At 39.2% G+C, this 26131-nt stretch overlaps 1 protein-coding gene across 3 annotated transcripts in view; it reads left to right on the forward strand.

The window, feature by feature from the left end:
* Positions 1 to 9200: 9200 nt before the first annotated feature.
* B3GNTL1 (UDP-GlcNAc:betaGal beta-1,3-N-acetylglucosaminyltransferase like 1) overlaps positions 9201 to 26131 on the forward strand; it is a 207561-nt gene continuing 190630 nt past the window's right edge. For all 3 annotated transcript variants that reach the window (XM_070739756.1, XM_070739757.1, XM_070739758.1), the window contains exons 1-4: positions 9201 to 9472; positions 13196 to 13312; positions 13433 to 13532; positions 24950 to 25014. In XM_070739756.1, coding sequence (XP_070595857.1) covers positions 9275 to 9472; positions 13196 to 13312; positions 13433 to 13532; positions 24950 to 25014 — 480 coding nt within the window. In that variant the 5' untranslated portion in view covers positions 9201 to 9274. The remainder of the gene's footprint in view (positions 9473 to 13195; positions 13313 to 13432; positions 13533 to 24949; positions 25015 to 26131) is intronic.

Genomic DNA, 26131 nt, shown 5'->3' on the forward strand with positions numbered 1-26131 from the left:
AAAGATGATAAATGTAAAGATGTAAATGTATGTAGGAACTAGACTATGCAAACTATGTACACCAATACGGAACACTGCAAAATGATTTTATATGGTATGCTTTGTTATGTTATGTTATGTTTTGTTTACTTTGTACTTGTGGTGGTTTTTTAAAGACAAAACTGTTTAATAAAAACTACTTTTTAAAAAAAAAACCCCACAGATTGCAGTTTTCAGCTGGCCCTGAGTTTTTCTCCCGCCTTTCCCGGCCCTATTTCCTCACAGAAGATTCCTAGAGAGGCCCCACAGAAGCTTCTCCCTGCCTTTTCCGGTTACAATTTCGGAGGCTCGGGTTTGTAAGTGGCAAATGGTTCTTGAGGAGAGGCAGAAAAATCTTGAACACCCGGTTCTTATCTAGAAATGTTTGTAAGTAGAAGCTTTCTTAGATAGAGATACCACTGTATTAATGAGTGTGTCTGTTGCTGTTTGCATCACTTATATCACAGTGAGTCAATTAACTCTGTCTTTGGATTCTTTGATTTCTTCTTTTTGATTTAACTATCATAGTTAAACTGACATAATCCAGCTGTATTCTTCTGTGTCTGTTTTGGATGATTATGGTGCATGCTTCCTTTTCTGATTATTTTGCTGAGGCCTTTAGTTGGATTGTTCTTATCACTTTAAATTAAACCTACACAATCCTGAATTCACTGTTTTCATTCTGATTGTTTGTCCTCAATCTTTTCCTGATTCTTGCCAGTTTAATGGTAACGGAGTTCTTGATTATCCTGAAAATTCAAACATTTCCTTATTGAGATAGCTAAGCAGTTAGTTTAGGGTTGGTATTTTGCATGGACTGTTGTAGCAGATTTTTGGTAGATCTTCCTATGGTTACTTTTCAATCTTAGGTGCAAGTTCAGAATTTGTGGATTATGCTATCTGAATCTCTCCCAAACTACTGCTATGTCTTCCTTTTATCAATCTTTAAGTTGGGCGGGTCTCTGAGAGGTGTTGTGGTTAGCTCTGGCCCAGCTCCTGCCCCAAGGAATGTGTAGATGGATGTGGTGGAAACATCCACATGCCGCAGGCCTGCTTTGCTCCCGATGGAATCTGCCGACGAAGCCTCCTCTGACCAAGGAAGAGTGAGTGACATGGAAGAGGGGAGTTTGGCAGACAGCCCAGGAGGAGATCCATCTTCTGTATCATCCTTGGATTCTGAACAAGAATTAATGATACAACCACGCATGCGTAGAGTGATGCATAAGAGACAACAACTGAAGGATTATTACAAGAGAAAATGAGGCCACCTGTGGTTGGATGGGGCTGCTGTAATTAGTGCTACAGATAAAAGTGCAACCTGGTGTTTTAGCCTCATGGCAGTTTATCTGATTCATTGTTTCATCAAGATCGTGGTTTTTGTGCTGTTAAAGATTGTGTGTGGACTCTCTGGACTTTAGAATTGGACTCAATTTCCCAGTTATTGGGTGAGCAATTGGATTGCATTTAACCAGTGCCTTGTGTGTACCAGAAAATCCCTTTGACGTTTCTGTTTTTCTGTTTATAACAACTTTTGGGTTTTCCTTTTATCGTGTGGTGTGTGTCTTCCTGGACTAATTACCCTGTAATTACGGGCGGTTGAAACACACTGGCAGAACAAGAGGTATACCACTTTTTAATTGCAGGTGTTTGCAATCTAGGCACCAAACACAGAAACTTCTATTTGAATGTGATTGCACTTCACATTTCTGTATTTTCAGTTAGAGTGTTGAATTGGCATCAGTTTCTCCATAGATTAGAACACCTACGGTACTTTAAGTTTCAAAGCCTTCTCTCATTTACCACTTATTTGGTATTGAACATCTTACTGCAATCTGATGTCCTGAAGTTGAAAATGGCACTTTTCTCAGGACTTGTTTGAAGTTAGAAGAATAATGTTGCTTAAATTATAGTAGAATTGTGATTAGATGATGTTGTGGTTTGCTCTGGCCCAACTCCTGCCCCAGGGAATATGGAGGTGGATGCAGGGGAAACTTCAACATGTCACAGGCCTGTGTTATTGCTGAAAGAGTCAGTTCAGAGTTTAGTTTCCTCAAATGAAGAAGAAGGTGGGAGTGACTCGGCATAGGGGGACTTGGCACACAGCCCAAGCAGTCAATCTCCCTTATCTTCCATTGATTCAGATGAAGACGTTTTGGACCCACGCAAGCGCAGAATTATGCGTAGAAGAGATCAAGTAAGAACATATTACAGGAGATAAATGAGGCCACCTGTGTTTGGGTGGGGCCCCAGTAATTAGGGCTGCTGCTATAAATAGCAGCATGTGGGTTTGCCCGTTGTGGAAGAATATCTGATCGCAGTTCGTCAGGAATCCTGTGTTTTCTGGACTTTGTTGCTTTTTCACGCCTTTGAAAACAAAGCAGAGCAACTTGTGTGTGTGTGTGTGTGTCTCACTTAGTTGGAAGAAGAAGGGGTGTGAAGTTTCTTCACAGCTGCTAGCTAAGTATTTAATGACTGCTTAAGGGAAATTCTACAGACTACCCAGTTGTTTTGGGATGAGTGCTCTTTGCAATCCAAAAAGAGTGCTTTGTTTATTTTGACTTTTGTGATAAAGAACATTGTTTTGAATTTTCAAACGTGTGTGTGTCTAAAATTTGTACCATTGAATTTTCGGGAGGCTCCTACCAGACAGCCCGGCAGAACAGATGATAGTTTTAATATATGATTTTGGGGTAATAAGTAGAGCCAAAGGTAATATATACATATTAATCCATATCAAATACATATCAAATGCTCAAAAAGATGAGTCTGAATGTGTTGTTAACTTCTTCAGCTATTTGATAGATGCATTGAGCAATACTAGGTTTAATCCAGCATAATACCTAAAGTATGTGCCTTAGATAATATTAGTACATTTAAAAACAATCAAAATTGTCTTAAATTATACTATTAAACTATTATATTAAATAATCATAATTATTTGATGATTAAAATATTTTATTGCATAGAAAGTGACTTTGGTTGAGGTTGATTTCTACACAGAAGCCAAAAATACTGACCTTTGATTTTTTTAGAACGTAGGCTTAAACATATGACGAGATAAAATTAAGAACATAATTCAGTGAAAAACAATATGCATAAGCATGAACATGCTTTTTATTTATTACCAGGATAGAAATCAGCTATATTTTAAACAAGACAACCCATTTATTTCCTCTTAGGCAGAGTTAGAGTCAATGACTTTCCAGTCCTTGTGGCATACATTAAGAGTGAGAATATCTATTTGTGGGTCTTATTCTTTGAACTCTCTTTATAACATATCTTTCTTTCTTCTGGAATTGCATATAACACTGCATGTGCAATTTATCTTGCATGACGTCTGGTATGGATTTTTTCCAGTTGTGTGTACATTCCTTTGTCAGATTATGATTTATTTCTGTAAGCACTTTCCCATTTTAAGTTGTCAGATGTTTCCTGTACTTATACTACAGAATGTTTAACCTCTCAAATATACTGTGGAAAGCAAAATTCTAACACTATAATACTGAATTCATTTACATATGGCTGGCCAATTGAAGTCAATGATTTTTTTCTCAACTAGAGACAAAATCTATGAACAGTCTTACTAAATTTTACGATACTGATATTTAGAAGGCACATATGAAATTACAAGTACTTTCTGGTGTTTAATAAATGTTTTAAATTTATATGATGTAAGGATCAAAGAAGCCACATGCCCATAAAGAGAAAAGAATGTCCTCGTTTATTCTATTGTGGGAAACTACAACCCTCCTAGAAGAATGAAATATTTTGAGAAATATTACAAAAAGGCAGGATAAAATATGTCCCCTAAGAGAAATATTTAAAATAACAAATAACAACAGATTTGGAAGGTACCTTGGAGGTCTTGTCCAACTCCCTGCTTATGCAGGAAACCCTACATTACTTCAGACAAATGGTTATCCAGCATCTTAAAAACTTCCAGTGTTGGAGCATTCACAACTACAGGTAAGCTGTTCCATTGATTAATTGTTCTAACTGTAAGGAAATTTCTCCTTAATTCTAAGTTACTTCTCTCCTTGTTTAGTTCCCACCCATTGTTTCTTGTTCTACCCTTAGGTGCTTTGGAGAATAGGTTGATTCCTTCTTCTTTTAGAACACTGCTATTATGTCTCCCCTATTCCTTCTTTTAATTCATCTAGCCTTGCCCAGTTCCTGTAACCGTTCTTCATAGGTTTTAGCCTCCAGTCCCCTAATCATCTTTATTGCTCTTCCCCGCACTCTTTCTAGAGTGTCAACATGCTTTTTGCGTCGTGGTGACCCAAACTGAATGCAGTAAGTGTGACCTTACGAAGGCCTTATAAAATGGTATTAACACTTCAGGTAATCTTGATTTTATCCCTCTGTTAATGCAGCCTAGAACTGTGTTGGCTCTTTTGGCAGCTGCTGCACACTGCTGGCTCATATTTAAATGGTTGTCCACTAGGACTCCAAGATCCCTCTAATTTCATTATTTTCTTTAAAAAAGTCAATTTGCCAAACTGAGCGAATCAAGCTGTGCACCCATATTCCGGAAAAGACATGCTCGGGTGGGACGAGGGGGCAAGGGGAAAGGAATTGCCCTTCCGTTCGTTCTGCACTGAAAGGACTGGAGCAACGTCTGCACTTTCCACCCCTCTTCTATATGCTGCTGTTGGCTGGTCCCCAGAGAGACACAGATGGAATCAGAGAGACAATAGGTAAAGAGAGAGTGGGGAAGTGAGAGGGGGAGGGAATGAGAGAGAGAGAAAGGGAGAAAGAGAGAGAAATGAGAAAATGATGGAGGGAAAGAATGAGGTAGAGGAAATAGAGGGAAATGAGAGAGAAGGGAGAGAGAAATGAGAGAAAGGTTGAGAGAGGGAGAAGAGGGAAACCAAATGAGAGAAAGAAGGGGAGAGAAAGAAAAAGGGAGAGGGAGAGGAAAGAGAGAGAAAAACAGAAATGAAAGTGAGATAAATGAGAGAGAAAAGGGGGAGAGAGGTAACAAGAAATGAGAGAGACCTGAAGGAAGAGAATGAGATAGAAATGGAGAGAAAGAAAAAAAGGGAAAGAGAGAGGGAGGGAAAGAAAGAAAGAAAAGGGAAAGAGGGAGGGAAAAAGCGAAGTGGATAGGAAGGAAAGAAGGAGGGAGGGACGAAAGGAAGGAAAGAAGGCGGGAAACATTTCCCACAGAAAACACCAGGAGCCAGAAAAACCACCCACATGGTTGGAGAGGTTACTATTACTATTACTATTTAATACTACACCATTTGGTTCAGAATACTTTTTTCCTTGTTTTCGTCCTGTAAAATCTAGGTGCGTCTTATACACCGGTGTGTCTTATACACCGAAAAAAATATGGTAAGTAACTTTAAAGAAGAAATATAGCAACTGCCACTATTAAAAGAAAAGCTCATACTAGATCTTACATTAGGAGTGTTCTAACTTCTCCATAACAGTACTGGCAGCTGTTTACAATAACTCAACCCTTCAGAACAAGGGTGTCCAACTCACATCGTCATGGTGGCATCATGTAGCGTATTGAGACTTTTTCCCCGTTCGCTAATACGGGCATGGGAATGGCCAGCACATGATGCATCCAGCCCGAAGGCTGGGAGTTTGACAGCCCTGCTTCAGAAGCAATAACTTCTGCATACTACTTCTGTGATACTTTTGCATAACTCTTTCTTGATGGAAGCACTCAAATTCACTAGAATTTACCTCCTTGTTGACAAGTCTTATGTGGTGACTAGAATAAATACTGGAGGGAAAAAATAACAAATTTAAAAAATGAAAAAAATGTTTAGCACATTTAAAATTCCAAAGATATAGCATAACCAACAGGAACATTTATTTTTTCTTGTATTCCTTTATTCAGTTAATAAACCCCTGTCTTCTATGTAATTTCTGCTGGTTTATTCAATGTGACAACATTTTCAATCTGTAACATTTAAAATACCATTTGGGGAAAAAAGAAGAAAAACTAAAGGGACAAATAAACATATATGGAGTGGTAAATGCGTGCACTTTTTTCCCTTAATGTAGGCGTTAACTCTATGATCTACTTTAGAAATAATGTACAGATAAGTAGGAATCCTTTCTCCTTAAATAAGTGTAATCAAATGAAGATCATTATGCATGTACATATCTGAAACCTAATAGGAACACACTTCAAATTTAAACTTTCCAAATATAAAATCTGTAGATACAAGAGTTGATGATATTCGTCCATCATGGGTTGTAGGCTGTACGTGATGTGTCTGCAGGTGGCTGATAAGGCCTATAAGGACACGAAATGTTCTGCCATATGTTGGGCAGACATGTGGGCACTATTTATTTATTTTATTTTATTATTTAGATTTGTATGCCGCCCCTCTCTGCAGACTATTGTCGCAGTATTTGCTGCTCTGGCTTTGAGAAGTGCTCGCTCCTCTTCTGCTATGAATGTTCTTCTGGCCTCAGAACTCTTGGTGGAATAACATGCACCATGTTGGTCAATCTTGTGCCAGGGTTTCCCAGGTGGTGTCGATATTGAGGGACTTGAAGGAGGATTTCAACGTGTCTTTGTGTCATTTCCTTTGTCCCCCACGTGATCGCTTTTCTTTAGACAGCTCATCATAGAGGAGCTGTTTAGGGATGTGATACAAGCAGACCCCCAGAGAATTGGTATCTCTAGATAGGAGTATTGGCCCATCTAGTCTGTTCTCCAGTTTATTCTCACAATGGTCAACCAATTTATTTATTTATTTATTATTTAGATTTGTATGCCGCCCCTCTCCGCAGACTCCGCAGACAATTGCACAAAGAAGTCCACTATTCTCCCAGCAGACAGACATTAGAGACAGTCACATTGTTGGCATGGCTAATGGTCACTACCCTCATGATTTCCATAAATTGATCCAATTTCTTTAGTTAACTAAACTGGAAGCCAGCATATCTTATGTTAGTCAATTCCAAATTTTAATTTTATACAAACAAAAACACATCTGTGTACTTTCATAAGCAAGTTGTTATAGAGCATGATCTTGGGTGTGGACTGGTTTCAAAGAAATCTTTTTCAAGTTACTGCATATTCATATAACTCATTTTTTTGATTGTTCACATTTTTACAGTGAACACAGTCATTATGCATGAATTAGGCAACTTCAGAAAGGAAGGGGAAAAAGTGACTCTGAAGAAGATTTACATCAGGCTTTTCTCCTGAAGATAACATGCGGTTATGACTAATATCTAAAACTTCAGAAAGTTCATACAGTAGGCAATACTAAAAGCAAAAGATCATAACCAGAAATGTCAGGATTTATTTCTGATAGTGTCAAAACCTCTTGCATGTGGCCACCCACATAACAGCATATTGATTCACTTAAACGTTCAACAAAAAAGTGGGAAGTCAGTTGGGCAGATAAAGTTATAAGGCATCCAATAACACACACTCTGCCCAACCCCAACACTTATATGAATATGAATCAGTTTTAGAATAATCTTACTCCATTCATTAATAAAAATACCTATATATTTCAACATGGATTGATTAAAACAATATTTTGGTTATTAGAATGGTCGCCTGGAGGAATGTTGTCCATGGGGTTGAGATGGGTCAGACACAACTTCGCAACTAACAACATAGTTGCCCATAACTGGTACATAACTCTTGTGGCTAACAATCATTACCAACAAAATAAGACAATGTAAGAAATTGTAAGTAACAAAAATAGTTAAGAAAAGATAACAGACAGTAAAAGTAATCATTTGCAACAATTTATGGGGTTTATCCACTTCAACATTTATAGACATATATGTAAGCTTTGAGACTGAAAACAAAAACCACTTCAAATATTAATAAAATCCAAAACATCTGGAGGACACATGGTTGGATAAAAGGATTTTTAATTAATGGACTCCCTAGAAGAAAAACACATTGGCGGATGTTGGTTCCAACGGGTAAGAAGAAACACTGGATCCATCAGGAAAGGGGAAGGAAAGTTTTTAAAGGATGCCCAATAGGAGAATGAGAAATTGTTTATTGCAGTGTTTCCCATCCTTGGCAACTTGAAGATATTTGGACTTCAACTCCCAGAATGGAGTTGAAGTCCAGATATCTTCAAGTTGCCAAGGTTGGGGAACACTGGTTTATTGTATCATGGTCAAAAAATCTTGATATGTATTTCAGTATGACGTAAACTCCCGGAGAATTAAGTGTTAATCTGGCTAAAGAGGTCACTCAATATGCTACGTATTGGAGTTTGCTTTATATAATAGCGTGCCACGCGCGATTTAACACCTGGGAGTTAACCATGTATATGTTCTAAGCAAAAGTGTACCAGGATGAAGGCGCAGCACTCGACTCTTCCGAAAAAAGATGATTGAAACTGTGCCTCTAAACATGTGTTAGAGCAGTGTTCCCCAACCTTGCAACTTGAAGATATCTGGACTTCAACTCCCAAAATTCCCCAGCCAGCATTCGCTGGCTGAGGAATTCTAGGAGTTGAAGTCCAGATATCTTCAAGTTGCCAAGGTTGAGAAACACTGTGCTAGAGGTTACTTTTCAGTTGAAACGATTCTTACGTGAAATAAATGCTACAGTGCTGAGAGCACTCAAAGGGGACACATCCAAACACCACACATCCTTCGCTGGCTAACAATTCAGTCCCCGCAAGGTTTCACATACACCTAACTCGCGTTACATCTCCGCGCCCCACCTCCCCCGTCTCCGAAACCTCGCTTGCGGCTTTCGAAGCGGCGACGGAACAACTCGGCCGCCTTTGGCCCCACCCCCGCTGCCGCTCTAGCCTTTTCTCTCTACTCTCCTGTGAAAGCGGGTGGCTGCTCAGTTCTGGCGCCCGCGAAAGTGGGGGTGGGGGATGATGACGACCGGAGAGCATGTACAGGAAGGAATGACCAGCCGAAACCACTGCACTCGCCGACCTTTTTTTTCTATCCGCCCCCTGTTTGCTGCTGGGAGGCCTCTTCCTCTTTCTCTCCCCCTTTCTTCTATTACCTGTGTACAGCATTGGTGAAACCCCATGACTTAAATTTCACTGTTGCCAACTGCATTTCTTTAATCCTCTCCTCCGAGTTTCACTTGAGTTTTCATGGGGCTTTCCCCCCCTCCTCATCAGGATATTATCATGTAGCTATATAATCCGAAATTATAGCAGGAGTTGAGAAAGAGGGAGGAGAAAAATCCTTTCTTGTGAGAGGTCACATTCTATTTGTTTGCATCTCTTCTTTTATACCTGTCCTGTCTCTGTTTATTTTTTTTCTGAATTTATAATTGCAAATGGATGGCTCTGAAACAGCCTCTCAGGAAGCTGGTAAATCGCCTCCCCTTTTATCAGACCTTGTCTGTGCAAATGATCCTGGACTTGTCAAGCAAGACCATTCACATCCTCCATCATCTCCTTTCTCTGGCAACACTGAATTGCAATCTGTTGCTCCTTTCAACAGGAAAGCAGGAGGAAAGTGTAGGATTCAAGTGGTACGTTCCAAATTTCTTCCAAATTTGCTTTGGCTTGGCGGGTTTTGTTATATATATATATATATATATATATATATATATATATATATATATATATATATATATATATATATATATGTACCTTTTTCATGATTAATGATAGTTCATTATATATATATATATATATATATATATATATATATATATATATATATATATATATATATATAATGAACTATCATTAATCATGAAAAAGGTACATACTTAACTGAAGGGCCTTGCTAATAACATGGAAATCAGAAGGGATGGAAAATGGTTGAACTCATCAATTAGTCATTTCTGTTAAGAATGCTTCTGTATTATCATGTAGAAGAACAAATTTAAGTATTAATTACAAATGTGTATTTGCAACACTGACATTAGTGGGGTAACTTTTGTGTACTTTAAGGATCAAAACACTCAGAACTGTATATTTTGAAATAGAGAATAGTGTGATTAATATTTGCTCTTATTCTTTTACAGCAGTGGTCCCCAACGTTTTTTCCACCAGGGACCAGTTTCAGCAAGACAATTTTTCTATGGCCCGGTGGGGGGCGGAAAGGGGTGTGGTTGGGGGCGGGATTAAGCATGGGGGTGCTGGTCCTCCCCGCCCCTCTTTCCCGCCATTGCCCTGTGGCCGGCAGAACCTGCGGCCCAAGCCCTCTTGCCCGGCAAGAGGTGAAGCGCTGGAGGGAGGGGGTCAGGCCGGCCCTCCTGCCTCCCCCCCAGCCAAAAACACAAAGGCGTGCCGCAGCAGAAGCCAAAAGAGGCTTGAACCTCCCGGTCCTTCCCGCCCCTCTGTCCCATCCATCACCCTGTGGCTGGCAGAACCTGCCTCCCAAGGCCTCTTGCCTGGCGGGAGGCGAAGCGCTGGAGGGAGGGGGCGGCGGCAGGAGGGCCGGCAGCTGCTGACTCTGCGGACCGGTGCAACATGTCCCGCGGCCCGGTACTGGTCCGCGGCCCGGTGGTTGGGGACCCCTGTTTTACAGTATTGTATAATAAAGCAGCTGCAGTTTTATCACATGCATATTTATATAATTTTATTTTCTACAATTCAGTCATGTCCAATTTTCAGAGACGCCCAATGGTTTTCATGGCAAGCTTTTTCAGTAGTGGTTTGCTGTTGATTCCTTGAGAGAAAGTGACTAGCCCAAGGTCACCAAACTGGCTTTGTGCCTAAGGTGGTACTACAACTCATGGACTTCTGGTTTCTAGTCTGATTCCTTAACCAGTACACAAAACTTGCTTTCTTATATTATGTATAATTAGTTCATAATCAGTTTTTAAAAGTAATTCCAATTTTCTACTTATTAAGACTTTTCAGTTTATTTCCATTGAAAGTGGAAGCACCTAAATAATCTGAATTGAACTAGAAAAAATAAACCAAGTGAGACAGGAAAGAGTATTCTGAAACTAGCTTCATATTTTTGTCAAGACATAATATGGATATGTCTATAGAGTAACAGGAGCTGAGCTCAACTCAAGACAGACTTTTTTCCATTTATAATTTAAGCCATAACATAAATAGTTCGGATTTTGTGCCTTAAGCAAATGAACCAATTGTGTAGGAACCATTTGTAGAACATAGAAGATGTCTATGAACCAATCCTTGAAAATAATCATGTATTAAATATTATTTTAAAAGAATACATTTCTGTAAAAATGTTCATTTGGTTGTTTTTAAATGTGTAGACTTAGGAATCCAAACTCATAAGTTGACTGTTGTCGTAAAAGGGATCTGGAGGATACCAGTTTAGGGAGGATGCTCTTAATATTTACTAAATTTCCTGAAAGCCTTGGTAACCTGCCAAAATGCTTGCCTGCTGTGGCCCTGTGGTTATTTTGACATATTGTCAGGGTAGAGACTTTGCTTGTGATGTGCTTAGCTTTAAAGGTCCTTGAAACATCTTGAAAGCACAGCATGAGGTCAAAGGCCATCCCTGTGACCCTTCTAGTTCAAACTATAAGGATGATGCATCTTGTCTGTATTATGCTAAATTGTGGATGCCAAGTGCCTCTAATACCCAGGTCAGTTATAAGAATCATCTCCTGTTCTGAGATCCAAGTTTAGTGCAACAAAAGAGTTTATCACATATGTTAGAGGGGGAAAATGTGTATACCATAGCAGATTGGGATGCAGATTAATTGACTCCTTATACAATCTGTTGTTTTTCGTATGAGATAGATTGTTATCTCTTACGATATGCATATTCATATTGCATTTTCTTAAAGCTTGTTAGTACTTTTATGTAAGAATACTGGAATAAATATAAAGGTAAATGTTCCCCTTGCACATATGTATTAGCCATTCCCCACTAGGAGGCGATGCTCATCTCTGTTTCAAACCCCAAAAGCCAGCACTGTCCAAAAACGTCTCCGTGGTCATGTGGCCGAGATGACTAAATGCTGAAGGCGCATGTAACGCTGTTCTTTCCCACCAGAGAAGGCCTGCCATCATCGGTGCTATCTTTGCACCCTCCCAGGCTGTTGCGGGCATGGGTGCGCCCAGCGGCATGAGATTTGGCCGATTTTTGCCAATATTTTTGCTTCCGCGCATGCGCACAAGCAAAAAATTGGGGAAAATTGCCAAAATCTCACTCGTGCGAGCTGTGCATGTGCAGCACCCAAATCTTGTGCGGGAAAAATGGGGGTGCATTGGGGGCACGCAGCTGTGCACACATCTCCAAAATTGCTGCCAGAACATAGCCCCTTACAGTTCCGGCAACAGGCCTTCACTGCTTCCCACTAAAGGTGGTCCCTATTTTTCTACTTGCATTTTTACATGCTTTCGGACTGCCAGGTTGGCAGAAGCTGGGACAGTTACATGGTGCTAGGGATTTGAACCGCCAACTGCCGACCTTTCTGATCAACAAGCTCATTGTCTTAGCCACTGAGCCACCCTGTCCTTTGGAATAAATATAATGTAGCTCTAATTTGATTCTAAAAAAGAATAGTTGCTGATTCAGTTGTAATTGGAATTATGACATTTGGAATTAATTTATAATGATTTATATTGTTAATACCTTTTGTTGAACAATTTTTCATTTTCTTTGATGCAGGTTGAGGAATATTAAAATAAAAGTTACTGACTTAACTTTTGAAAAAGAATCACTGTTTTCAACAGTTGGATTAAATGTGGGATATAAATTTAGTAAATACATACAGTGCATATATGAATATAGTAGTTTGTTTGAAATATGCATCTTTACATGGGATTATATTTAGAAAGAGTTGCTCTTTGTTGATCTCAGATGAGCAAGCATGTCTCCAAATCATGTAAGTTCTGATATTAACTTGAAATGGTGAGGAACCAAGCTAGCTCTGGAAAGAAAGAAGGGACCAGAACAAGTGAAAGACATCAACAATGGGGAATACTTATTGTGTTTGCACAAGTTTTAAATAAGGAAAAAAAGAATCATTTGTGAGGAAAAGGATAATACTTTTTTTTGGCTCAGAAACTATTGCTCTATAGCAGTGTTTCCCAACCTTGGCAACTTGAAGATATTTGGACTTCAACTCCCAGAATTCCCCAGCCAGTGAATGCTGGCTGGGGAATTCTGGGAGTTGAAGTCCAGATATCTTCAAGTTGCCAAGATTGGGAAACACTGCTCCATAGCATACCTAATAAAAAGGTTATATTTGTTTAAATCGGACTTAAAGAATGATAATGCAGCATATTGGTTTATTTATTTTTATTCATGATAGTCTGTGATTCTGCCAGTCTATAATGCCGAGTCTTGGCTGGATGAATGTCTGAAGTCTGTTCTGGATCAAGATTTTCAAGGTTCTCTAGAACTGTCTGTTTTTAATGATTCTAGTACGGTACGTACATTCATAATCTATTTTTCCTTTTACTATATTACAATAATTTAAATACCAGTTCCAGTTAATTTTTAATTTTTAAAAGTTAAAAATTAACTTTTTGGTGCTTTTTCTTAACAGGACAATTCTATTAATATAATTAAAAAATGGAAGATTTTATTGGAAGAAGCAGGCATTCGAGTAGTATTGGGAGAAAACTATTCAGCTCACCCAGGTGGAGGTAGGAACTTTAAAACTGCAGCTATATCATATTCCTGAACATGAGAAATCAGGAGATATTTACGATATATTTGTATAGATATACAGTAAAAATATAATTGAGCTTATGGCTAAGAAGTCAACTGCTTTCTTTTTTCTTTCCTTTTTATAAAAGTTTTTTTTATTTTTATTACCATACGGACATTTTCACATATTCATCATCTCATTTCCCATTTCATTCTTTTACAAATATATTGTATATTTATCTTATTGCTTTTTTAATTCAAGGTTGCTTTTTACCATCCTCCCTTTCTATCTCACCTCTTTTTTCATCCCTTCCCCTTTCTCTTTTTAAACCTACTTCTGCCTTCTCTCCTTACTCTCTTCCCCCCTCATTTTTTTCCTCCTCTTTTCTCTTTCTTCTTTCTAACTCCTTTCTTCCTGTCCTCTTTCCTTTGCTGTACTTTCTTCATTTTTCTGGGGTGGTATTCCAGTAACCCTGAATTCTTTTACACAATCTTACATTTTTTCATACTTTATTCCGTATAAATTCCTTTGCTCTTTTATTTTTAATGTATTTCTCTTTTTGTGTTTATCTATTAATACACTTCTAATGTAAAATTTTGTTCCACCTCCCTCCCTTCTCCCTCCCTTCATCTTTTTTGACGATACATCTGGGTTAATCATTCATTTATATTTACATTTTCTTACTTATATTCCTTTTGTAACCATGGTTAGAACTGGTTGTTTATTCTTTAGTCTCTCCCAATATGGTTGCTGAACAAACTAGGATTTATTAAGTAGGACCATTTGAGGGTTCTCCTGAACCTGCAGTTCCCGTTCGAGGCTTAGGTGTCTGTGTGCCTAGGGATGCTTTTACATAGCTTTGTATTGTGTTCCAATTGTGCCCTTCCTTGGAGTGGAAAATTCCGTTTACAGTTACTGATGGTTTAGCCATTTCTTGAGTGGATTACTGGAACGCGTGTTACATGAAATTGTTCTTGAAGAACATCCAGAAGTTGATTCAGAAAATGGTGGCACATGAGTGTCCTTTAATGCAGTGTTTCCCAACCTTTTTTGAGCCGCGGCACATTATTCACATTTACAAAATCCTGGGGAACATTGAGCGGGGGGGCGGAGGGGGGGCTAAAAAAAAGTTTGGCACACCGGTTGGGAAACACTGCTTTAATGTGTGTACATTATACTTTTAGTCCATAGGCTGAATTGGTATGCTTCTAAGTGCAGTTCAATTTGCTAGTGATGTAGGTACTTTATAACAAAGTATAAAGCAGTTGCCCAAACAAAAGTAAAGGCAAAAGTTCACTTCAATCATACCAATTTAATTGCTTTCTGAAAGCAAGGAAAGTTGGGAGTTGTGCAGGTAGCTCTCAACTTATAACTTTTGTTTAGTGACTGTTTGCAGTTACAAGGGCACTGAAAACAATGACTTATGACCAAGAGCCGAGGGGATGTAGTGGTTAGAATGTAGTACTGCAGACTACTTCAGCTGACTGCTGGCTACCTGCAATTTGGCAGTTGGAATGTCACAGGCTCTGGGTTGTTGTCTGCAAGACTGCCTCTCCCTGATCATTTCTACCCATCCTATTAGATAGCGCAAAGGAAGCACGTTATGAGGACCCAGATTGTTGGGGGCCATATGCTGACTCTGTAAACAGCTTAGGGCTGTAAAGCACTGTGAAGTGTTATATAAGTCTAAATGCTAATGCTGATTATGAGTCATGTCAATTAAAGAAAGTAATCTAGTGGGATCCAGAAAGAGAGACTGTTGTGGCAATGTGATTGAAGCTCATTTGTTTTGCTTGCACATTGTCTTGGACAAGTATAGAAAGGTGGAGCTTTGTGATGCTATAACTGCCTTCTTGATTTTTTTTTCCTCTTTGGAAAATGCTGTTCATTACATCCTACTAAAGGTCTAACCCAGTTCCTTGGAACATCATCCGGTGTTATTTGCACATATGTTAGACTTAAATGCTCCATTTTTACTGTAAAAGAGAAATACCTTCTTGAAGTATGATCTAAGATTAAGCCATAACTGCAAAATTAAAACATTTTGTTAAATATAATTGAATGGGTATATTTCCAAATAAAATTTGGAAATCAATGATTAATTGGATATATTTAAAAATCCACTATAAATCACCCTGGCTTGTCTGGCAAAAACAATCAAGTATTCTGTATCTTAAATTTCTGGAAGTATATCCCTGGGTTTTTTTGTTTTTTTTTTCTTGTCAATTTTTAATTTGCATTTCAGAAACATGTATCTATTCTTGTACAAGGTATAACTTGGTTGAAAAGGCCAGTAAAGAAAAGCATTCGTTGTAGGCTGGGAAGAAGCCAGTCCGGTTGTATGCTAGACTGAAAAGTATGAATAATGTTAAATTTGTGATCCCAGCCAAAACAAATAGCTTCAGTGTTGTTGGAAATGGCTGGAAAGTAACGGATTCAAGTTCAGTTGCCAAGTGTAACCAGTCTAGAATGGAGAACAGTTTATTGGGGTGTGAACTGTGAATGGTTTGTATTGAGGTTTAAGTTGGTGTTTTAAAATTGTTATACTTTTTGGGCGAGATGGCTTAAAAAAAAGCAGGAAATAATAAATTGCATCTAGAGAATGTTATTAAGACATTTATACTTATAGACACTTTATGCAATGTATAATGCAATCAGGATTGCATTTTTCTATAAGATGGGCGAGATGGCTTAAAAAAAAACAGGAAAAAGAATAAATTGCATCTAGAGAATGTTATCAAGACATTTATACTTATAAACACTTTATGCAATGTATAATGCAATCAGGATTGCATTTTTCTATTAAGATTATTTGGAAAGTGCAATTTTGAAAAAAGGCTGTGCTAACAGTATATTCTAATGATCTCTTTTTCTCTGTCACACACATATCTTTATATAACTATGTATCTTCACATGTATTCTATTTATGAGAAAGAAAAATGACTTTAAGATGATCCATTTTCCAGATATGAAAAATAGTCAGAAGAAAATTATTTCTAAATACAGTACAATCATCTTATGTGTTTCTGTTTTCCCAATATGTCACCAAGGCTATATAAGTCTTTAAGGAAGTCCTGGAGGTATTTTCTTCTCTAATAATCATGTACATAGGTGCACTGCTGGACCAACACTCCAGAAAATCACATGGCGGCAAAAAATAATATTGGCTGAATTTAATACCTACTGAATAAAATAAATTACCTGCAAAATAAAGATCCATTCTGACAGGTAGAAACAATCAAAAGTGTGTGCTCAAACATACACCTGCCCACACGCGCGCGCGCGCACACACACACACACACACACACACACACACTATTCCATCCTTCCATCCATCAGATCCCAAACAACAATAACAACAAAGCAAAAGAAAACAAAAGGGCTGGGCTGGGCTAAAGGTAATAGGTAGCTGTTTAAGGGAGAGGAGAAGATGATACAAAAATGGGAATATAATTGGTGGAGATGAGGCAAGGGAAAGAGAGATAATGGAAATGGGAGAAAAGAGAGAACTCTTAGCAAAACAGAAAAGGTTAACATGTATCATGCAAAAAACTCATCCCAGGTATCCACTGTTTTTCAGTCATCTGTAATCATTTGAAACTGCTCCCCCATTCTTATGTGGAAAAAAAGAGCTTGTTTTCCTGTATATGTGTCCGTAAGCCAGCAGGGTTAATTGCATTTCACCTAGTATATAGTTCATTTGATTTAATTTTTTTATTTTTTGTCTGCTCTAATAAGACACGTGAGTGCTTTACAGTATGCATTCAGTAATTGGGTTAAAAAAAGTGATGCAAAGCCTTAAGGAAACAAGACATCCACAACATACTGGTCACACTACATTGCCTAAACGTGCCCACTACATTGCCTAAACGTGCCCACATCCAGCACATTCAATACTCCATTGTGGAAATAGGGGTAACTATCTCAGGAACCTTTCTGTTGGTTTGAAACCCAGAAATTTAAGAAGAATGGACACATACTTTCAAATTTTGATTTTAATTACATATAGTGATCCACAAAATCAGACCTGGGTCACTCGTAATACTAAGCCATAGCTGTTTATGGGATGTTTTGGCTTAATATGATTATCACTACTAACTAGCATTCCTGAGTATTATAAAACACCATAGCAACAAATAGCTTTACATTAAGGTGTACCATTAATCCATTTCTCTCAATATTACCTTTTTCCAAAGCCATGTTGCTTGGTGGAGTTTTTTTAATATTAAAAAAAGATTTTAGCCATTTTTGTAACATACGGGGAATATATTGTGAGAAAATATTCCCAGTTTTATACCTACACCAGACTAGCCTGTTCAAACAGTATAAACAAGAACAGTTTAGAAAATATGTTAAATACTTTAAGCTAATTAACCTGCAGTTAATTCAGATTATCTGTTTGTTCCTTAAATTGTTCAGAAATTTATTAAAGTTATTCCATATTTATGTTGCTCAAGCTTGGAATTTCATTCTTTATACATGTTCCAAAATGGAATTTCTCTTGAAAACGATTTAACGCTTTTTAAAGTTGACATTTTATACATTTTCAGAAAAAAAATTGTTTTGTGATTGTTTTCAGAAAAAAAATTGTTTTGTGATTGTTAACTAGTTAAAAATCAATTAAAAATTGATTTTTAAATCTTTATAAACTTTTGTAAAAATGGATTGTTTTTTTAAAAAACATCTACATTTATTTCTGCAAAATAGAAAAAAAATGTTTTTTTCTATTTACATTACTTTGTATTTCCTCAGGTTTTGCTATGTAAGTTGAGGAAAGGTGTATAAGAGAAGGGATTGCTAGGTATAAATGCAGATTTACATTTGAAGAGCCTGTTTAGCTGGAAATGTTGTTGATCCCTATATCTTTAGTGATTTACTTTGCTGTAGTTATGAGTAGTTAGCATGTGTAGAGGGTATTTCCTTTGAAACAAGCCCCTTTCCAGCCCCCAGAGATGAAACAATGTGACAGTCTTCACATCCCGTGTTTACACTGGATTAAGATTCATTTCTGGTTCTTTTCTGTCATGGAAAAGGAACAAGAAAAACAAAAGGGAAAACTCCCCACAAAAGAGAGGGTCAGTGCTTTTAAAGAAACTACCACAAAACTACTTCTTTCCAAGAGTGAGGAATGTTAATATCTCATGGGGTCTTAGGTTTTTACTCCTGTGGCCATGGCAACGTGTTCTTTTCAGCAATGGAGCAGGCCTTACAAAATCACCAAGGCCTGGCACAGACATTTGACTCTTCTCAGTAGAGCAGCATCACAATGCATTCCTTGCTCATGCCAAAGGCAAGATTCATAGTCAGGTTTTAAAGTTTTTGTACAGAAAGAAATATCTGGAATCATAGATGTCGTGATATTAAAAAAGAGTGCTGCAAACAGCTGATGGCTAAAATGTTTTAGTACCTTAAACATCTGTTTCTATAATATAATACCTTATTCTATAATAATCTGCACCTCTTTTGCCCCCAATAACTTGATTCTTTAATCTCTTAATAATTATTTCACATGAACAGGTGGTTTTTTTCTTTGGCTCAAACTCCTCACCACTCACTTTCCTGTCTGTTTATTTTCATTTCAATGTTTATTTAATTTTAAAAAAAAATATTTTTGCATTATATTTATTTTAGTTGATTAAGTTGTAGTAATTGAATAATCATTCTTCTTTGGTCTAGTGTATTTTTATTGTCTAATAGTATGAGTTAGCTGGAAAAAGTATGAGTTAAAATGTTAAAAAATCCCATGAAAACAACATTATATTACAGTGGTACCTCGGTTCTCGACCATAATCCGTTCTAGAACTGTGGTTGAGAACCGATTTGGTCGAGAATCGAATTAATTTATCCCATAGGAAATAATGGAAATGGATTTAATTGGTTCCCAGCCCATTGACTTGCTGGAAACCAATTAAATCTACAGTATTTCCTCTATTTCCTATGGGATAAAGATCTGAGGGGACGGGGTGAGAGGGAAGGGGAGTCGGAATCCCGACACGCCCCTTCTGGCCGCCCCCTTAACAGCCTCCCAGTCTCTACCTTGTAACTGCTCCAAGCTGCAGGAAGGGTAGGGCTGGTACCGGCAGCTTTGGGGGGCTCCTTTCCTCAGAGGTTCAGTTGGTTACCTCCAGGCAGCTTCATGAATTTTTTCTTTCCTGGCGGCCGGGAACGTCACGTGATGAAGGGAATCCGCCGCCACCGCCAGGAAAGAAAAAGTTCGTGCAGCTGCTTGGAGGCGACCAACTGAACTGCGCGATGTTCCTGGCGCTGCTGCTGCTGCTCCTCGAGCCGCCCAGTCTCTACCTTGTAACTGCTCCAAGCTGCAGGAAGAGTAGGGCTGGCTGCAATACCGGAAGCTTCGGGGGGCTCCTTTCCTCAGCAGTTGATTACCTCCAGGCAGCTGCCTCAACCTTTTCTTTCCCAGCGGCGGCTCTGGCGGCTTCTCTTCAACACGTGACGTTCCTGACGCTGCTGCTGCTCCTCGAAGGGAAGCTGACGGAGCGGCCGGCGGCGGCGGGAAAGAAAAAGTTGGTGCAGCTGCCTGCATGTAACCAACGGAACCGCTGAGGAAAGGAGCCCCCTGAAGCTGCCGGTATTGCAGCCAGCCCTACCCTTCCTGCAGCTTGGAGCACTTACAAGGTAGAGACTGGGCGGCTGTTAAGAGGGCAGCCAGGAGGTGCGTGTTGGGATTCCAACTCCCCTTCCCTCTCACCTCGTCCCCTCAGATCTTACATTTCGGGTAGTAAACAAAATTTTCTGTTCAGTATCCGAATTTTTGTTCGGATACTGAAGCAAATTTTTGCAGAAAATTTTGTTCGGCATTCGAAATGTACGAGAAAGGAAGCGTTCGAATAGCGAGGTACCACTGTATTTGCATTATATTATATTATATATATTATAAAAACAAATGTGCAGAATAAAATACTAGATACAGGGTAAAATGATAATGAATGGCAAATAAACATGAATGTGTATCAAATAGGACATCTGAATTTTTGCTTTACAATTTAAAAAACTATAATTTTATGCTTGGTGATTGAACTATACTTTATTATACAGTGGTACCTCAAGATACGAACCCCTCGTCTTACGAACAACTCGTGATACGAACCCGGGGTTCAGAAAAATTTTGCCTGTTCTTACGAACTTTTTTCGAGTTACGAACTGGCGTTCGGAGACTGCTGGGAAGCCGCGCGGCTGTTTTAAAAGGTGACAGCCGGGCGGCGGGGCTTCCCAGAAGCCTCCCGAACGCCGGTTCGTAACTCGAAAAAAAGTTCGTAAGAAGAGGCAAAATTTTTCTGAACCCCGGGTTCGGTTCGGGAGGTTGCTGGGAAGCCCCCCAGCCCGGCTGTGACCTTTAAAAACAGCCGCGCAGCTTCCCAGCTGTCTCCAAACGCCGAACGCGGAAATTCGGGTTTGGCGTTCGGCTTCGGGAGACAGCTGGGAAGCCGCGCGGCTGTTTTAAAAGGTCACAGCCGGGCTGGGGGGCTTCCCAGCACCCCCCCGAACCCTGAACTTTTGCCGAACCTCCGGGTTCGGGGTTCGGGGGGTGCTGGGAAGCCCCCCAGCCCGGCTGTGACCTTTTAAAACAGCCGCGCGGCTTCCCAGCTGTCTCCAAACGCCGAACACGGAAGTTCGGGTTTGGCGTTCGGCTTCGGGAGACAGCTGGGAAGCTGCGCGGCTGTTTTAAAAGGTCACAGCCGGGCTGGGGGGCTTCCCAGCACCCCCCGAACCCCGAACCTTTGCCGAACTTCCGGGTTCGGGAGGTTGCTGGGAAGCCCCCTAGGCCGGCTGTCACCTTTTAAAACAGCCGCGCGGCTTCCCAGCAGTCGCCGAACACCGTTTTTTTGCGGGGGTTTTTTTTGGTTGCACTGATTAATTGACTTTACATTGTTTCCTATGGGAAACAATGTTTCATCTTACGAACCTCCCCCTGGAACCAATTAGGTTCGTAAGACGAGGTATGACTGTACTTGTATTCTAATGCAATTGGTGTGTGTTTGTTGTTAACATATTGAACCAAATGAATGCTTCCATTCCTGCGTCCACACATGAAATCACAAGCTGAAGTATATAAAATTTAGTTATGTTGAATTTGTTGTTTAAGTTTCATTAGATTCCAAAGCATAAAATAAGACTTTTTGTTTTGCTTCTTATATCCTTTTATTTTCATCATGTTTCTTTTTAAATCTTCATTCTGAAGTCTGTGTGGTTTTCTTTTTTCATTACCCTCTCAGCCCTCATATGCTTTTCTCCACCTTCACAGACATTTTGGAACAATTAATTAACTATTTCTCCCATATGCTTTCATACTTTTACTTTAGTTAAGTGATAGTTTTTCTTTTGAAAGATCTTTGTAATACTGTATAGATATACAAAATATAAAGGCTGTTAAAACCCATCATTTGTTTATTTCAAACATCAATAAGATAAATTTCAAGCCAGAAAACTTGTACAGAGTCTGCCGCACCAAACATTTTTTATTTCATGTTAATTTTATTTTATCCTAACCTGCAGAAAAGGTTTAAACTCAAGGTGGACAGATACAAACCAATACTATTTTCTTTTTCAATACAAGTGTAAACAAGTACAGTATAGGATAGCAAGAATGGAACAAAATAAAACAAAAGCCTTATCCATTTTTATTACTAGAATTGGAACTTGTTTCATCCCTTCTTATAAAAATATATTTTTATTTCCACTTTCTTAATATTTGCAATCTCAATTTATGAATCTTTTTTTATAACAAAAGACATTGAGAATGAAAATTCTTTGTTGACCTTTGTGGCTTAAACTAGTAGATTCTAACTTGTCACTGAATTTTGTATATTTTTTGATATTTTTGTCCAATAGTTTGAAAGATTTCAGATGGAATACCAAAACATTCTGAGATTTGGTCATCTGAAGATTTCAGATGTCTGTCTGTGTCTCTTTCTCTCTTCCCCTCCCCTAAATAAATAAATAAAATATACTGATACCATTGTGGAAATAGTGAATTGCTGGGTTGTCCTAAGTGTATAATGTTGCCAAACACTGGGTATAAACTCTCTAGTTTAACAAAGAAAAGAACTAGAGTTGATATGAAAGCAGTCTCCAAAGCATCTGAGACAGGACAGGAAATAATGAATGTAAACTTATAAGAGTATTCAATGTAGAACTATGGAAAAAATAATCAGTGGAATGGCTAGGCTATTGAAGTTGTCCATGCTCTATCACTGGAGGTTTTACAGAAGAAACTAGACAGCCATTTGTCTGGAATGGCTTAGAGTCTCCTACTTGAGCAGTGACTTGGATTAGAAAACCTTTAAGGTCCCTTCCCACTCTGACCTTCTAATTGGCAAAAGGTTTGGATAATAATGCAGCATTCTACATAAATAAATTGTGAATTGCTGGTTTTACATGGCATCTGAATAAGGTAAAACCTGTTAGCATATAGCATGGAAAAGGGGGATAGAATGTTGAGAGAGCCATTTTGCATATTGGTATGTAAATCAGTTTTGGCAGTTGGAAGATAGAATTCTTGGGAATTCCTATGGTGACTGTTGGTGAATCTGCTTCATAGAGAGCAGATGTATAGAGAAATATAGTTATACTGTCAAGTTGTTTATTTGTGTAAATATGAAACCAGTTCAATGAGAAAAGAAGAAATAAAAGCATATGATTTATGTTGGAGTCATTGTATTTGTACCCCAATATACATTGAAGCACGGTTCTGCTATGAAGAGTCTCTGCTGTATGAAGTGAAGAACATCACTTATAACCATAAATAACATAGAAATCCAACAAAACCTTGATTAAATAAAATTTGAATGGCAGGAGTGTTCACTCAATCTGAATCTGTGCAATTAATATAATATTATTTGGATATATAAATTAGTGGAATTAGTGTAAAATTGCATATTACCCAAATGTGCATTGATGCAACTACAGTGGTACCTTAAGATACGAACTTAATTGGTGCCGGGGGGAGGTTCATAAGACAAAAGGTTCGTAAGACGAAACATTGTTTCCCATAGGAAACAATGTAAAGTCAATTAATCCGTGCAACCAAAAAAACCCCCGCAAAAAAATGGCTTTCCGGCTGTTTTAAAAGGTAACAGCCGGCCTGGGGGGCTTCCCAGCACCCCCCCGAACCCCGAACTTTTGCCGAACTTCTGGGTTCGGGGTTCGGGGGGGTGCTGGCAAGCCCCCCAGGCCGGCTGCGACCTTTTAAAACAACCGCGCCGCTTCGCAGCTGTCTCCTGAAGCCGAACGCAGAAGTTCGGCTTTAGCGTTCGGCTTCAGGAGACAGCTGCGAAGCGGCGCGGGTGTTTTAAAAGGTTGCAGCCGGCCTGGGGGGCTTGCCAGCACCCCCCCGAACCCGGGTTCGGAGTTCGGGGGGGTGCTGGCAAGCCCCCCAGGCCGGCTGCGACCTTTTAAAACACCCGCGCCGCTTCACAGCTGTCTCCCGAAGGCGAACGCTAAAACCGAACTTCCGCGTTCGGCTTCGGGAGACAGCTGCGAAGAGGTGCGGGTGTTTTAAAAGGTCGCAGCCTGCCTGGGGGGCTTCCCAGCACCCCCCCGAACCCCGAACCCAGAAGTTCGGCAAAAGTTCGGGGTTCGGGGGGGTGCTGGCAAGCCCCCCAGGCCGGCTGCAACCTTTTAAAACACCCGTGCCGCTTCGCAGCTGTCTCCTGAAGCCGAACGCTAAAGCCGAACTTCCGCGTTCGGCTTCGGGAGACAGCTGCAAAGCGGCGCGGGTGTTTTAAAAGGTCGTAGCCGGCCTGGGGGGCTTCCCAGCAACCTCCTGAACCGAACCCGGGGTTCAGCAAAATTTTGCCTCTTCTTACGAACTTTGTTCGAGTTACGAACCGGCGTTCGGGAGGCTTCTGGGAAGCCCCGCCGCCCGGCTGTTACCTTTTAAAACAGTCGCGCGGCTTCCCAGCAGTCTCCGAACGCAGGTTCGTAACTCGAAAAAAGTTCGTAAGAAGAGGCAAAATTTTTCTGAACCCCGGGTTCGTATCACGAGTTGTTCGTAAGACGAGGGGTTCGTATCTTGAGGTACCACTGTAATTTCAATTGTATACAGTAAATCTGCTTTGGAAATACTTGGCTTTGCCCATTGTTTAGAAATGACACGTTAAATACATTTTTTCCCTTTGTACCTGAGGTTTGAATCTTTACGCCAAATGGATTTTTACTATAATACTTCTTCCAAAACAGAAAGAGAAGAAAAACATTGTCATTTCATATGGATGCAAATCAGGATTTATTTAGCTGCTCATTCCAAACTATAGCTGCTTAATGAGAACATACATCAGATCTATTTTGGAAAGTATGCTAATTTGTATAGGTATTTGGGATTTTTAATGTTAACATAATTTCAAGTATAAAATATAAATCACATTGATTTTCATATACTATTTTTATCAACAGTTGGCTTTGCTAAAAATCGTGCTATTGATCAGAGCTTGGGAGAGTATCTCTGCTTTCTGGACTCAGTAAGTCTTTTCCAGAAATTGTTTATTAAATGTAATATAAAGATGTATATTTTCGACTGTCTTGTTCCTCCCTTTTTCATCATATAAATTGTGGCTGACAGTTTTTGATAGCTTTATGCATGTTTCATGGAGAATTATTTGATAAATGTGATATATTCTCAGCTATTTCTACATAGACCCTTAGTTATTGAAATAGGATTATAAAGACTATAGTGTCACCAGAATTGAAGGTTGCTGAGGCTCCCATAACTAGCTAGTGGGCCACATGTTTTTGATCTTTGATTTAATGATCAAAATTGAAGTCACACATTCCATTGATTTCTAAAAGTTTGGAATGTTACAAACTGTCACATTGCTTCAGGCATAAAATACAATTGTAAGACAATTTTATTCAACAAGGTGCTCTCCAAATGTTTTTGATTATTGTTCCAATTATTCCCATGGTTGATTTAAACCTTTCCAATTTCTTTTTATCCATGTAATGTAGGAGTTGAGTAGGTGGTATCTTCACTTCAAGTCCAGTATCTTGGATCTCTCTCCCTCCCTCCCCCCTCTCTTTCCCTCCCTCTCTCCCTCCCTCCCTCCCTCCCTATCTATCTATCTCCCTATCTATCTATCTATCTATCTATCTATCTATCTATCTATCTATCTATCTATCTATCTATCTATCTATCTATCTATCTATCTATCTATCTATCTCTACCTAATCTGTCAGAAAACTTAGTTGTGGCCCATGGAGGTCACAATAGCATATGAAAGTACTACCTAGCACTTTCAGATTCTCAGAACAATAGGGGTGGTGGTGGTAAATAGGTTACGTTAAACATGTTCTGTTTAAATATTCATTGCAGGTAAGAGGTTCTATAAGCAAGCCAGAATTAATGAGATCATGTTTCCCAGGAGGATGAGTGCTTTAACTACAGCAACAAATGACACCTTTTCTTTTCCTCCAGAGACCTTCTCTATGTTGCTGCCAGAAGTATGTAAGAATTTGGCAATTAGGAATAGAAGGCTAATCTAGCAGAAATGCTGCTTTTGGCAGATTGCTATGTTAGTTGTCTTGCCAGAATCATTTAGACCTCCCAGTGTGCTTTTCATTCTTTTACCTTAAAGGAGC

This window comes from Erythrolamprus reginae, chromosome 2 (assembly GCF_031021105.1).
Source record: "Erythrolamprus reginae isolate rEryReg1 chromosome 2, rEryReg1.hap1, whole genome shotgun sequence".
NCBI lineage: Eukaryota > Metazoa > Chordata > Lepidosauria > Squamata > Dipsadidae > Erythrolamprus > Erythrolamprus reginae.